We start from the raw sequence: 13,038 nt of genomic DNA, 5'->3' as shown, positions 1-13,038 counted from the left end.
GTAAATATTCACCTAGAAATATTTCCTGACTTGTACAATATTGATGAAACTCTTTTCACACATTTCTGTTGCTTGTCACTACAGTAGTTTCTTCTTGTCAGTATCGCTTGACTTTCGTTCTCTTTTTGTAAGTCATCTGCTCATCATTTCCCTGATTTATTTGGAAATTCAAAATGTCCCTGTTTTGCATAATTCAGCTTTATTTCCAACACTGTCAGTGTTAATAAAGTTAGTTGCTAATGTAGAAGTCCGATTTGGTGACTAATAGTTGTCCTTTCTGGAAAGTTTCAAAAAATCCCCACCCCCCAGCCTAAACAAAATTGCTTGTATTTTCTCTTGGCTTTTCTTTTTAAACCCATTATTACTTTGCATAAAACATCCTCTTGCAAATGTTTGGCTTTCACCCTAAACTGTTCTTACTTCTGTGCCTTTATTAAGAACAACAGAGTATAGTAACAGAGGTAGAAGGGACCTTGGAGGTCTTCTAGTTGAACCCCCTGCTCAGGCAGGAGACCCCATACCATTTGAGACAACTGGCTGTCCAGTCCCTTATTAAAAGTCTCCAATGATGGAGCACCCACAACTTCTGGTGGCAAGCAATTCCACAGTTTAATTGTGCTCACTGTTAGGAAGTTTCTCCTCAATTGCAGGTTGCGTTTCTCCTTGTTTAATTTCCATCCATTGTTTCTTGTCTTTGTTCTATCCCGGCGATGAACCCACCAAGAAATAGGTCCACACACATGGATTTTCCAAGTTTTAAGCATAAATTCTAATCGTTATAAAAGCAGAGAGGCTTTAAAATGCAGTGACATAGCAAGGAATGTCTTTTCTGTACCAGCTAATTTATATTCCGAGAACAGATATCAAGTTCATAGCTATTACTCCTTTGATCTCACAGTTCTTATTTTCAATGACTCACTTTGAGTTGGCAGGAAGCCTGGAGATAAGAATTCCCTTTTTCATGGTTGGTAATTCATTATAATTAAATTAAATAGTCCCACATCCAACTCTGATCATCCATCACTCACATAGAAAGTTGATTTCTGCAGTCGCTCGTTACAAGACTAACTCTTAAATACCCTAAAGGCATGGCTAAGTATTCTAGAGAGCTATTCACACATAGATCTCTTCATGTTCAGCCATTCCTGTCTGCTGACAGTTCTGTGCACTCTAGCATCAAAAAGAGGCTCTTCCTCTTCGCCTGAGTCACTCATGGGCACCTCTGGAGGTGCAACAGGCCCTGGTTGGCTTTCAGCTTCTGACCCCATATCCTCTCCAACCTCCTCAATCTCAGACTTGGGTACCAAGTACACAGGCCTAGGAAACCAACCCTCAGAATTCGTGATCAGCTGCACAGGACGCGAGTGGACCACAACAGGCTTGCCTTCTGGTGCTTTGGAAAATAAATTGACCCCCTCTTCTTTATGGCAGCCCCTTAGATAGTGGAAGACTGCTGTCATGTCACCCCTAGTTTTTCTTTTCACTAGAGTAGGTTATTGAGGTTATTCTCAAAACCGTATTTTAACTTCCTTTCACAACTTTCTATTGTTTCCTTTCATAACAACATCTCTTTCCATCTGCATCTAAATGGGCTATTTTTTGCCTTTTAAAACTTAAAATCAATGGTGGTCTGAAAAAGTCTTCGGTAAGGAATCCTCTGTCTGAACATTAGTACAAATTCTTAAACCTTCAAATCATGCCTATTCTTGAAAAAGATTTGTCTTTCAGAAACAAAAATATATTCTTTTCAGTCACTATTTTTATATCTCCATTCATTGTCAAACTCTAAAGTATCCATCAAATCACTAAACAAACGGTTGAAAGTCAAAGACCTACCTGTATATGCTTGGAAATATCTCTCTCTCTCTCTCTCTCTCTCTCTCTCTCTCTCTCTCTCTCTCTCTCTCTCTCTCTCTGCTTTCATACACTATGGGAATTTTGTCTAATTTTGTGTAGGATTTGGAAGGGGGCCAAGGGAGGAGGTGGATTATGGTAATCTGTTGCTTCAAGCCTTCAATCCTATTTAGATGGTTTATTGTTCATTGCATAAACCCCAAAAGGTGATAAATGACTATAAAAAAAGATGTTGAGACTCTAGAAAAAGTGCAGAGAATTAACTGATTAGGGGACTGGCGACCAAACTGTATGAAGAACAGTTGCAGGAACTGGGCCTGACTAGTCTAGTGAAAAGAAGGACCAGGGCAGACATGATAGTCGTCTTCTAATATTTGAGGGGCTGTCAAACAGAGGAGGGGGTCAAGCTATTTTCCAAGGCACCCAAAGGCCAGACAAGGAATAATGGATGGAAACCAATCAAAGAGAGATTCAATCAGGAAATAAGGAGAAACTTTCTGACAGTGAGAACAATGAACCAATGGAACAGAAGTGGCTTTCAGAGGTTTTGGGAGCTTCATCATTGGAGGCTTTCAAGAGGAGACTGGATCGCCATCTGTCACAAATGGTGTAGGGTCTCCTGCTTGGTGGGGGTTAGACTAGGTTAAGGTGACCAGATTATAACTTCGGTAAAGCGGGACACTATTGATGGGGGGTGGGGGGATGGATGACTGAAAAATCTCTAGAGACTTTTACCTCTATATCATTTCCCAGTCCGCCCCTTTTATTGCAGTAGAAAGTGCATTAAGAGAGCAAAATAGCTTGCCTGTCCTTATACTGGAATGCCAGAGAGGTGCACGCTCAGTCTCTTCAACCCCACCCCTCTCTGTCTCTGTCTCTGTCTCTGTGTCTATCTCTGTCTCTCTCTCTTGCTCGCTCATTGTTGGGCATGCACAAAGCAACCCATAGCCGATAGCGCCAAAGTTTCAGGCCATCGCTTCATTTTTTTTCTTTTCCCCCCAGTGTGGAAGCTGAGCTGCTTGCTGGGCAATCCCTTCAAGCCACGTGATTGCCAGCAAGCAGCTCCAACACGATCTCCAGCCAGCATTCAAGCTTTTTAAAAACGCTGCGGGACACAGGTAAAATTGGTAAAAATAGGGACTGTCCTGCCAAAAGCAGGACATCTGGTCACCTTAGAGTAGGTGACATACAAGGTCCCTCCCATCTCTGTTATTCTATGTATATACATATTATGTGAACCATTCTTTTTTGGTCTGTTTCTGACAAATGGTCTATAAGAGCCTGTTTCTCTGTGAAGCCTCAGGATGGTTTTTGATCCTGTTTAGAGAACCTTCTGCTTTTAAGATCACAGTTGAAGTCACCTTGCTTCTTCTTCTTCTCTCCCTGTCTTTCTAACAGCACACTTTGACCAAGCAAATAAGTGATGTGACATATGCTGACATCAGATTCCACAAAAGGGAAGCTCAACCAGATACTGAAGTTGTGTATGCAGAAGTGAGATTGGACACCAAATGGCCTGAGTGTGGAGACCGAGGTACCCAGCCTGCAGGCTTTCACTTAGAGTAAGTTCTTCAGAAGGTCCTGAGATAGGTTCTACCATGGAAGCGATGGTTCCTTTCTAAGCCCATTGCCCTGACAAATCTTCACCTGTTTATCCACAAATGGAAGAACTGCAGTCTGCCTCCCCTTTCACGCTTCAGCAGAGATAGACAGACAACCCTAAACTGAATCAATCATGGCTTATCTGGACACACAGTGTCTTCTTTTATGGAGAAGCATCTTTGTTTGAGCACCAGGAAGCCAAACTGAGACACAATCTTCTCCACTAGGGTGAAAGGATCTCTTTTAAAAACTTATTATTTAGGCAATTATTCTGGTTCCTACAGATGTTGACAATTGAAAACCCTCATAAGCCTTGCCTGGGACTTTCAGAGGTGCAAAAACACAGAAGAACACAAGGTGGCAGAAAAGACCAGAGAAAGAAAAAGCCAAGAAACTCTGTCTCCATCTAGCGGTAATCTGAATTTCTGCAGCCAATCTCTCAAAGGTTTTCCCAGACCTGATCCATTTCTGCTAGAAATTCTATCAAGGGATGCAATCCCTTTGGACATGATCTGTTTGCAGATCAACATGCTGGGCAGGGTTGAAGGGAGCAGGAAGTGAGGCTTACAGCATCATTAGGCAAGGAATCTAACCGTCTTCTCCGAAAGGCGTCCTTCTCTCTTTCTTTTCAATGCCCTCTTCTCTATTTTTTCATCTCTGTGGGAGAACTGAGTGCATCAGATGCTGAAAATAAAGTTATATTTTCCAATGGGTAGAGTTTAGGAATTGGGGGCAGGAAGGGGGATAATTGGAGATGTCCAACTGGATTGTGGACAGATTGTGTCTATCCCACTGTGTCAGTGGTAGCATGGCAAAAATGTGGATTTTCATATCAGGAAAATTGAATGAGGGGAGCTAATTTATAGTAATTTATACGAGGCTGTTGACATTGTACTATTTCGCATTGTACATGCTCTACATGAGGCTACCCTTGAAAAGCGTTCGGAGACTACAATTGGTCAGAATGCAGTCGCATGAGCTGTTGTGGGTGTGCCTAGGTACACCCACATCACACCAACACTCTGTGAGCTGCACTGGCTCCCAATTGGTCTCCGGATGCAATTCAAGGTGTTGGTTATCAACTTTAAAGCCCTACATGGCTTAAGGCCAGATTATTTATGGGACCGCCTTCTGCTGCATACCTCCCAGCGACTGTTGTGATTCAGCCTGTGGCTCCTCAGGGACCGGCTGCGTCTCTGCTGGATCCATGCCCAGAGGAGGAGGACAGTGAACAGGAGGGGGAGGACCAGGCAGACGGGGGAGAGGAAAGTCAGGAAGAGAAGGAGGTAGAGCAGCCTGAGAGCCCCGGGGGGGCTCTCCCCAGCGAGTAGCCTGGATTCATTGGACGAAGACGCACAGGCTATAATTGACATGAGACAGCGATGTGCAGCTCAGAGACGGGATCAGTTAGAAAGGTATTTGCATCATTGAATTGGCAACAGCTGGGTTTGGGTGTGGTTCTCCTCAGCAGGGTTTAAAAGGCAGGCCCGCCCTTGCAGCCTTGTGGAGAGTTATCAACTGGAGGTTCTGTGACCCTGCTTTGCTTCTCGGAGTCTCTGATCTTGGCTTGCGGCCTAGAAGTCTGGAAGACTTGGGGGAGGCGTGGGTTTGTTATCTCCAGCGTTGTTTTTGACAGCAAGAATCCTGTTTTCTTTCATGGCCTTCGTGAAACCTCTGTGAAGTTCCAGCGTGTTCCTGTCTGTAAGAACAGTTTCTGTTACCTGTGTTTGCTTTGAATTATATAAACTGCCTTTGCTTTTTACCAGTGTGTCTGGATTCTCTTTTTAGTTTGGTGTTGGCTTCTGGAGGGACCCAGACAGAACAGCGACCGATTAGGATCCACAGGGTTGGCCTTCTCAGGGTTCCATTGGCCAGACAATGTCAGTTGGCGGGGCCATGTGGGAGGGCCTTCTCTGTGGCGGCTCCAGTTCACTGGAACCAACTGCCCCCAGAGATCCACATAGTGCCCACCCTCCTGGCCTTCCAAAAAGCTGCAAAACTTGGTTTTGCTGGCATTCCTGCGGCCGATGAACTATACTATCTAGCTCTGGCCATGGAAATGAATGATTTACTCTTGGGGTTTTAATTTTTTATTATATTGTTTTAAAATGTTGTGTATCGCCCAGAGTTCAGGAGGAGTTGGGAGGCTTATAAATCGAATAAATTCAATTCAATTCAATTATTTGGTTGAAGCAGAGAAGCTTGCCTTTTGGGCTCTCTGCGGCTATGTCTGCTTTTAAGTACCTTTTCCTCAACTCACCCCTCTGCAATAATAACCATATCCTTGTAACCTCCCGGTTAGATTACTGCAGCGTTTTCTACATGGGGCTGCCCTTGAAGAGCATTCATAAATGTCAACGGATGCAAAATGTGGCTGCATCAGTAATAAATGGTACTGTCTACACACACTGCGGAGAGGGGCGGCATACAAATCTGATTAATAAATAAATAAATAATAAATAATAAATTATTCTGGGATCTGCCTGGCTGCCAGTATGTTTCTGGGTGCAGTTCAAACTGCTGGTTGTCCCCCTTAAAGCCCCACGTGGGGAGACCATCTTTCCCCCTTAAAGCTATCTGGGGAGACCATCTTTCTTCAGGAGTTTCTACCCATCAAATTCAATGGGACAGGTTGGGCCTACTGCGGATCCTGCCAGCCAATGAGTATCAACTGACAGGGACTAGAAAATGGGACTTTTCTGTAGCCGCCTCCCCCCCCTCCGGTGAAATATCCTCCTCTTGGAGAGGAGATTTGTGCTTTGAAAGGCTCTAAAAACCTTGCTATACTGTATATCCAGCCTGTTAATGGTCTTGACTTTACTGTTAATTGATTAATTATCTCAGCTGCTGTTCGTATTTATATTCTGGATGATTTTACGGTCTTAGTGTTTTAATTAATTATTTTAATTGTTCTACAGTTTTAGAAATGTTTAGAAATATTTTAAAATCTTAAGCCACTCAAAGTCAGTTTGGTGGTTGAATGAATGAAGTGAAGTGAATAAATGAGATGGATCGGTGGTGGTTTGATGGATGGATGAATATGGGGATAACGTTTGAGAGTACCCTTATAGGATACGTTTAGAGAGGTAAAGGCTACAACACACTTTGGAACAGTTGCAAAACATCCATATTTTTAAATATATACTAGACTAGACTAGACTAGACTAGACTAGACTAGACTAGACTAGAATAGAATAGAATAGAATAGAATAGAATAGAATTGTATTGGCCAAGTGTGATTGGACACACAAGGAATTTGTCTTGGTGCATATGCTCTCAGCGTACATAAAAGAAAAAGATACATTTGTCATGTGCTACAACACTTAATGATTGTCAGAGGGGTCAAATAAGCAATGAAGAAACAATCAATATTAATAAAAAATTTATGACCTTGAACCAGTCACCAGGGAAATAAAAGTGGGTTAATAAAGCAATATTAATAACTTGTATGTTGCATAAGTCATTAATCTGCATATTTAGCTAGAAACATAGCTGAGCAATACTGAAATCCATCTATTGGAAATACACCCTTGACTTCTCCATTTGAACTGGGAGCCCACAAAAGGTTATCAGAAGGCAGATTCTTGTTGAAGTCAACTCGTGGGTTGGGTGACAACTCGTGGGTTGGGTGACACCCGGTATGTAATATCTTCACTTGTGTTCTATTTTTAGCAAATGGCATTGAACTCCCGGAAACATGATCACTTTTCCAAAAATGGGTTGGTTTTCTTTCCAGAGCCTCCTCTCCAACCCTAGATTAGCTACAGGCAGTAGTTGGTGAGTCATGGACAATTTTACAATCTTTTTGGCAGGATTATTAAGCAAATCACTGCCAGTTATTAAGCTGGTGGGGTCATAACCAGATGGGGGTTGCAATTTACCTCTGCTACTGGTGTGGCACACGCATGTGCATCCAGTGCATGCACACGTCGGAGTGAGATTTGGCTTCTGCACATGTGCAGGAAGCAAATCTTGTGAGATCTGCAAGACTTCGGCATTTTTGTTGCTTCTGTGCATGTGCGGAAGCAAAAAATCACTGAAAATTGCCAAAATCCTGTGTGCCTTTGCCTCCTCTTGTGAGATTTTGCTTCCTGTGCCTGCGAAGGAGCCAAATCTTGCTCTGACGTGTGCGGGGGCCACTGGTTACCCAGACCTGCGCATGCAGCTCCATTTTCACTACTGGAACACACACCCCCGCCAGTTCAAGGTAGGAACCCATCACTGGTCATAACTGGCATTCACATGACTCTAAGATGGTGTAAGCATTGAAATCTATGCTGGTTGCTAAACGCCTGAATTCTGATCGTTTGACTATGAGGATATTCTTACAGTTGTAAGTGCAAGGACTGGCTATCAGTCACTTTTTGCAATGTTATTGAAATTTCAAAGAGTTGCCTAAACAAATGGCTGTCAAGACAGTTACTGGGAGGGGGACCTTGGAGTCTTACTGGATGATTACTTAAATATGAGCCAGCCGTGTGCAGCAGCAGCAGCCAAAAAAGTGAATGCAATCCTTGGTTGTTTAAACAGAGAATCAAAATCACGTGAAATATTAGTAGCGCTTTATAAAGCCTAAGTAAGGCCAATTTGGATCGCATTACAAAAAAGATGTCGAGACTTTGGGAAAAGTGCAAAGAAGAGAAACTAAGATAATTAAAGGCCCGGAGACGAAAACACACAAAGAACGGTTGCAGGGACTGGGTTTGGCTAGTCTAGAGAAAAGAAAGGACAGGGGGGGCTGGACTAGAAGACCTCCCAGGTAATAATAATTATTATTAATAATAATAATTTATTAGATTTGTATGCCACCCTTCTCCATAGACTTGGAGCATCTCACAACAAAATAATAACAGTGTAACAAATCTAATATTGAAAACATCTCAAAAACCCAACATTAAAACCAGACAACACAATCATACCATGCGTAAACTATATAAGCCTGGGGGGCTTTGCCTCCAGAGAATCTCCTGAGGATCCTATGGCACCACAGAGGTTTATTACATTCTTTGTGGACTTAATCACCTGTTTGTTGGACCCGTGTCCCTCCTGGCTGGTCTCGGCCAGCAGGGAGGTGACACGGAGCTGGGTCCAGGAGATTACCAATGCTTCATTGAGGGAGGGGTTCTTCCTGGTTCCCTACAAGGAAGTACTTGTGCGCCCCCTCCTCAAGAAGCCTTCCCTGGACCCAGTTGTTTTTAATAACTATCATCCTGTCTCCAACCTTCCCTTTATGGGGCAGGTTGTTGAGAAGGTGGTGTCGCTCCAGCTCCAGCAGTCCTTGGAAAAAGCTGATTATCCAGGCCCTCAACAGTCAGGATTCAGGCCAGGCTACAGCATGGAAACTGCTTTGGTCACGCTGATGGATGATCTCTGGTGGGCCTGGGATAGAGGTTTATCCTCTATCCTGGTGCTCCTTGACCTCTTAGCAGCTTTCGATACCATTGACCATGGTATCCTTCTGTGCCAACTGGAGGGGTTGGGAGTGGAAGGCACCATTCTACGGTGGTTCTCCTCCTACCTCTCTGGTTGGTCGCAGTCGGTGTTAGTGGGGGGTCAGAGGTCAACTCCTAGATCCCTACCTTCTGGGGTACTTCAGGGGTCGGTCCTCTCCCCCCTGCTGTTTAATATCTACATGAAACCACTGGGTGAGATCATCCAAGGGCACGGGGTGAGTTACCACTAGTACACTGATGATACTCAGCTGTACATCTCCACCCCGTGTCCACTTAGTGAAGCAGTGGAAGTAACGTGCCAGTGTCTGGAGGCCATCAGGGTCTGGATGCGTGCCAACAGGCTCAAGCTCAATCCAGACAAGATGGAGTGGCTGTGGGTACTACCTCCCAAGGACATGTCCATCTGTCCATCTATCAACCTGGGGGGGACGACTCTTGACCCTCTCAGAAAAGGTCCACAACCTGGGCATCCTCCTTGACCCATAGCTGACATTAGAACATCATCTCTCAGCTGTGGTGAGGGGGGCGTTTGCCCAGGTTCATCTGATGCACCAGTTGTAGCCCTACCTTCCTGCCAAATTTCCTCCTCCTCTCCTTTCTCCAGGCTAAGGATTATTGTTTGTTGGTTGGTTGATTGATTGATTGATTGGATTTATATGCCACCCCACTCAGAGGTTACCAAGTTTACTATAGTATTCTTTTTAGCTTGCGCACCTAGGAGGCTTTTGGGATGCTCCAACCATTTGTGAATTTGTCCTATCCTCCTTCAACACCACAGCAGTTCACATAGAACTAATAACAAGAGGAAAGCTGCCAGAATTCAGATAGTGATTTCTCTTAAATTTTAAAAGAAGGGGAATACTTTGGATTTAAATTTGATAGTCAATGTATTGATGTGCAATCATGTGAAATCGTTTGAAATGGCATTGACTCAAAACGTTTTGAAAGCTTTAATGATGAAATTAAAGAAGTGAAGAATGAAGACATCTTGTAGGTCAAAGTGCTCTCTGATCTCATTCAATACAGACAGAGAAGCACAACAATTTAGAACAGAGTGTAAAAGAGAAGTAGAGCGTGCAACAAAATATGATGATGGAGGAAGAGGAGGAGGAGGAGGGGAAATAATAATAATCTGACAATCTTACTATCTTTCACCCATATGAAAGATATCAAAACCAAGAGATTTTAAACTGTTGCCCCATTAAGAGATGCAAAGAATTAAAGTTCCTTCTGCTTGGTGCTTTCTTACCAGAAAGTTGCAAATGTTTATGGAGAGGAAGAAAGTAGCTTCAGAAAAATAAATTATTCTTCAAACTTATTCAGAAGTTTCATCAAATTCACCGGCCTTTTGTGGAGCACTTCCCAGCAATGACTCATAAAAGAATTAAACATAAAATTTGAGATATTCACAGAGACGAGGATCTTTGGAAAGTTTCTCTTCCAATGCTATATATTTCAGCGGTGCTCTCTCTTTGTGCCTGGTGAAGAAAGACAAGCAATTACTGTTTCAATTCCACTAGTTGCGACTTACCAGTGATGTTCCAAGAGGACCTTTTGTTAGGTTATGAAGTATTCTAAAATACAAAATCTAATAAGAGGACAGTGAAGGGGAAAGGGGAAAGGAAATTGGGGAAAAGTAGGGAAAGAAAAAGAAAAAGAAACATTGACTTCCGACTCTAGCAGTAGAATAAGGCATTAACAACAAATCACAATATTTGTTTTATCATAATAGTATGAACTAGTCATTTCTATAAAAGTCTACCAGTCAATCTGTGAAATCCAAAATGAAATTTCATTCTTTTCCACATCAAGCATGAAGTTCAGAAGTGGTTTCCACATGGAAACAAAAGTATTTATGTTCTTTTGTTTAATCAGAGAAGTCAGTTTTGCCAGCGTGTGATCAGTGTCAGGCTGAAGCCATTGTTTTGAGTTAGACACTTTGGCCTGCCACAAGTAGAATATTACTGTGGGAAATAGGGTTATTACTGTATTAGTAATAACCCTATTTCCCATATACTGTATAGGTAATATAGAATATTACTGTAGGATATAGGTAATACATAGGTAATATAGAATATTACTGTAGGATATAGGTAATACAGTCATACCTTGTCTTACGAACCTAATTGGTTCCAGGGGGAGGTTCGTAAGATGAAAGGTTCGTAAGACGAAACATTGTTTCCCATAGGAAACAATGTAAAGTCAATTAATCCGTGCAACCAAAAAAAAACCCCCGCAAAAAACCGCTGCCGCCCGGCTGTCACCTTTTAAAACAGCCTGGGGGCTTCTCAGCAACCTCCTGAATGCCGAACGCCAAACCCGAACTTCCAGGTTCAGCGTTCGGGAGGCCGCCGAGAAGCCTCCAGGCTGTTTTAAAAGGTGACAGCCGGGCGGCGGGGCTTCCCAGCAGCCTCCGAATGCCGAACGCGGAAGTTCGGGTTTGGCGTTCGGCTTCGGGAGACGGCTGGGAAGCTGCCCGGCTGTTTTAAAAGGTCACAGCCGGGCTGGGGGGCTTCCCAGCAACCTCCCGAACCCCAAAGTTCGGCAAAAGTTCGGGGTTCGGGAGGTTGCTGGGGAGCCCCCCAGCCCAGCTGTGACCTTTTAAAACAGCCGGGCGGCTTCCCAGCAGCTTCCCGAAGCCGAACGCCAAACCCGAACTTCCGCGTTCGGCGTTCGGAGGCTGCTGGAAAGCCGCGCGGCTGTTTTAAAAGGTGACAGCCGGGCTGGGAGGCTTCCCAGCAACCTCCCGAACCCTGAACCCGGAGGTTCGGCAAAAGTTCGGGGTTCGGGAGGTTGCTGGGGAGCCCCCCAGCCCAGCTGTGACCTTTTAAAACAGCCGGGCGGCTTCCCAGCAGCTTCCCGAAGCCGAACGCCAAACCCGAACTTCCACGTTCGGCGTTCGGAGGCTGCTGGAAAGCCGCGCGGCTGTTTTAAAAGGTGACAGCCGGGCTGGGAGGCTTCCCAGCAACCTCCCGAACCCCGAACCCGGAGGTTCGGCAAAAGTTCGGGGTTCGGGAGGTTGCTGGGGAGCCCCCCAGCCCGGCTGTGACCTTTTAAAACAGCTGGGCGGCTTCCCAGCAGCTTCCCGAAGCCGAATGCCAAACCCGAACTTCCGCGTTCGGCGTTCGGAGGCTGCTGGAAAGCCAAGCGACTGTTTTAAAAGGTGACAGCCGGGCTGGGAGGCTTCCCAGCAACCTCCCGAACCCTGAACCCGGAAGTTCGGCAAAAGTTCGGGGTTCGGGAGGTTGCTGGGGAGCCCGCCAGCCCGGCTGTGACCTTTTAAAACAGCCTTGCGGCTTCCCAGCAGCTTCCCGAAGCCGAACGCCAAACCCGAACTTCCGCGTTCAGCGTTCGGAGGCTGCGGGAAAGCCGTGCAGCAGTTTTAAAAGGTGACAGCCGGGCTGGGAGGCTTCCCAGCAACCTCCCGAACCCCGAACCCAGAAGTTCGGCAAACGTTCGGGGTTCAGGAGGTTGCTGGGAAGCCCCCCAGCCCGGCTGTGACCTTCTAAAACAGCCGGGTGGCTTCCCAGCCGTCTCCCGAAGCCGAACGCCAAACCCGAACTTCCGCTTTCGGTGTTCGTAGGCAGCTGGGAAGCCCCGCCGCCCAGCTGTCACCTTTTAAAACAGCTGTGTGGCTTCCCAGCAGCCTCTGAACGGTTTAGAAAAAAATTGCCTCTTCGTACGAACTTTTTTCGTGTTACGAACCAAACCCGAACTTCCGGGTTCTGCGTTCGGAGGCTGCTGGGAAGCCCCACCGCCCGGCTGTCACTTTTAAAACAGCTGAGGGGCTTCCCAGCAGCCTCCCGAACGCCGAACCCGGAAGTTCGGGTTTGGCGTTCGTAACACGAAAAAAGTTCGTAAGAAGAGGCAAATTTTTTCTGAACCCCGGGTTCGTATCTCGAGTTGTTCGTAAGACGAGGGGTTCGTATCTTGAGGTACCACTGTATATAGGTAATATAGAATATTACTGTAGGATATAGGTAACATATAGGTAATATAGAATATTACTGTAGGATACTGTATAGGTAATATATAGGTAATATAGAATATTACTGTAGGAGCCGGGGTGGCGCAGCAGGTAGAGTGCTGTATTGCAGGCCACTGAAGCTTACTGTAGATCTGAAGATCA

At 45.0% G+C, this 13,038-nt stretch overlaps 2 protein-coding genes across 8 annotated transcripts in view; one reads left to right on the top strand and one right to left on the bottom strand.

Moving 5' to 3' along the window:
* The window catches only part of LOC139172047 (tyrosine-protein phosphatase non-receptor type substrate 1-like), a 54,688-nt gene extending 49,487 nt beyond the window's left edge, over positions 1-5,201 (top strand). Inside the window, exons 7-8 of the mRNA XM_070760710.1 lie at positions 3,253-3,416; positions 3,741-5,201. Coding sequence (XP_070616811.1) covers positions 3,253-3,416; positions 3,741-3,747 — 171 coding nt within the window. The 3' untranslated portion in view covers positions 3,748-5,201. The remainder of the gene's footprint in view (positions 1-3,252; positions 3,417-3,740) is intronic.
* A 4,634-nt stretch (positions 5,202-9,835) lies between these two features.
* The window catches only part of DRC7 (dynein regulatory complex subunit 7), a 95,121-nt gene continuing 91,918 nt past the window's right edge, over positions 9,836-13,038 (bottom strand). For all 7 annotated transcript variants that reach the window (XM_070760696.1, XM_070760700.1, XM_070760701.1 and 4 more), the window contains one exon: positions 9,836-10,387. In XM_070760696.1, the coding sequence (XP_070616797.1) occupies positions 10,294-10,387 (94 nt within the window). In that variant the 3' untranslated portion in view covers positions 9,836-10,293. The remainder of the gene's footprint in view (positions 10,388-13,038) is intronic.

The sequence above is a fragment of the Erythrolamprus reginae genome, chromosome 9 (assembly GCF_031021105.1).
Source record: "Erythrolamprus reginae isolate rEryReg1 chromosome 9, rEryReg1.hap1, whole genome shotgun sequence".
Taxonomy (NCBI): domain Eukaryota; kingdom Metazoa; phylum Chordata; class Lepidosauria; order Squamata; family Dipsadidae; genus Erythrolamprus; species Erythrolamprus reginae.
Note: the sequence above shows the minus strand (reverse complement) of the source record. Positions and strands in the feature narration are given on the sequence as shown.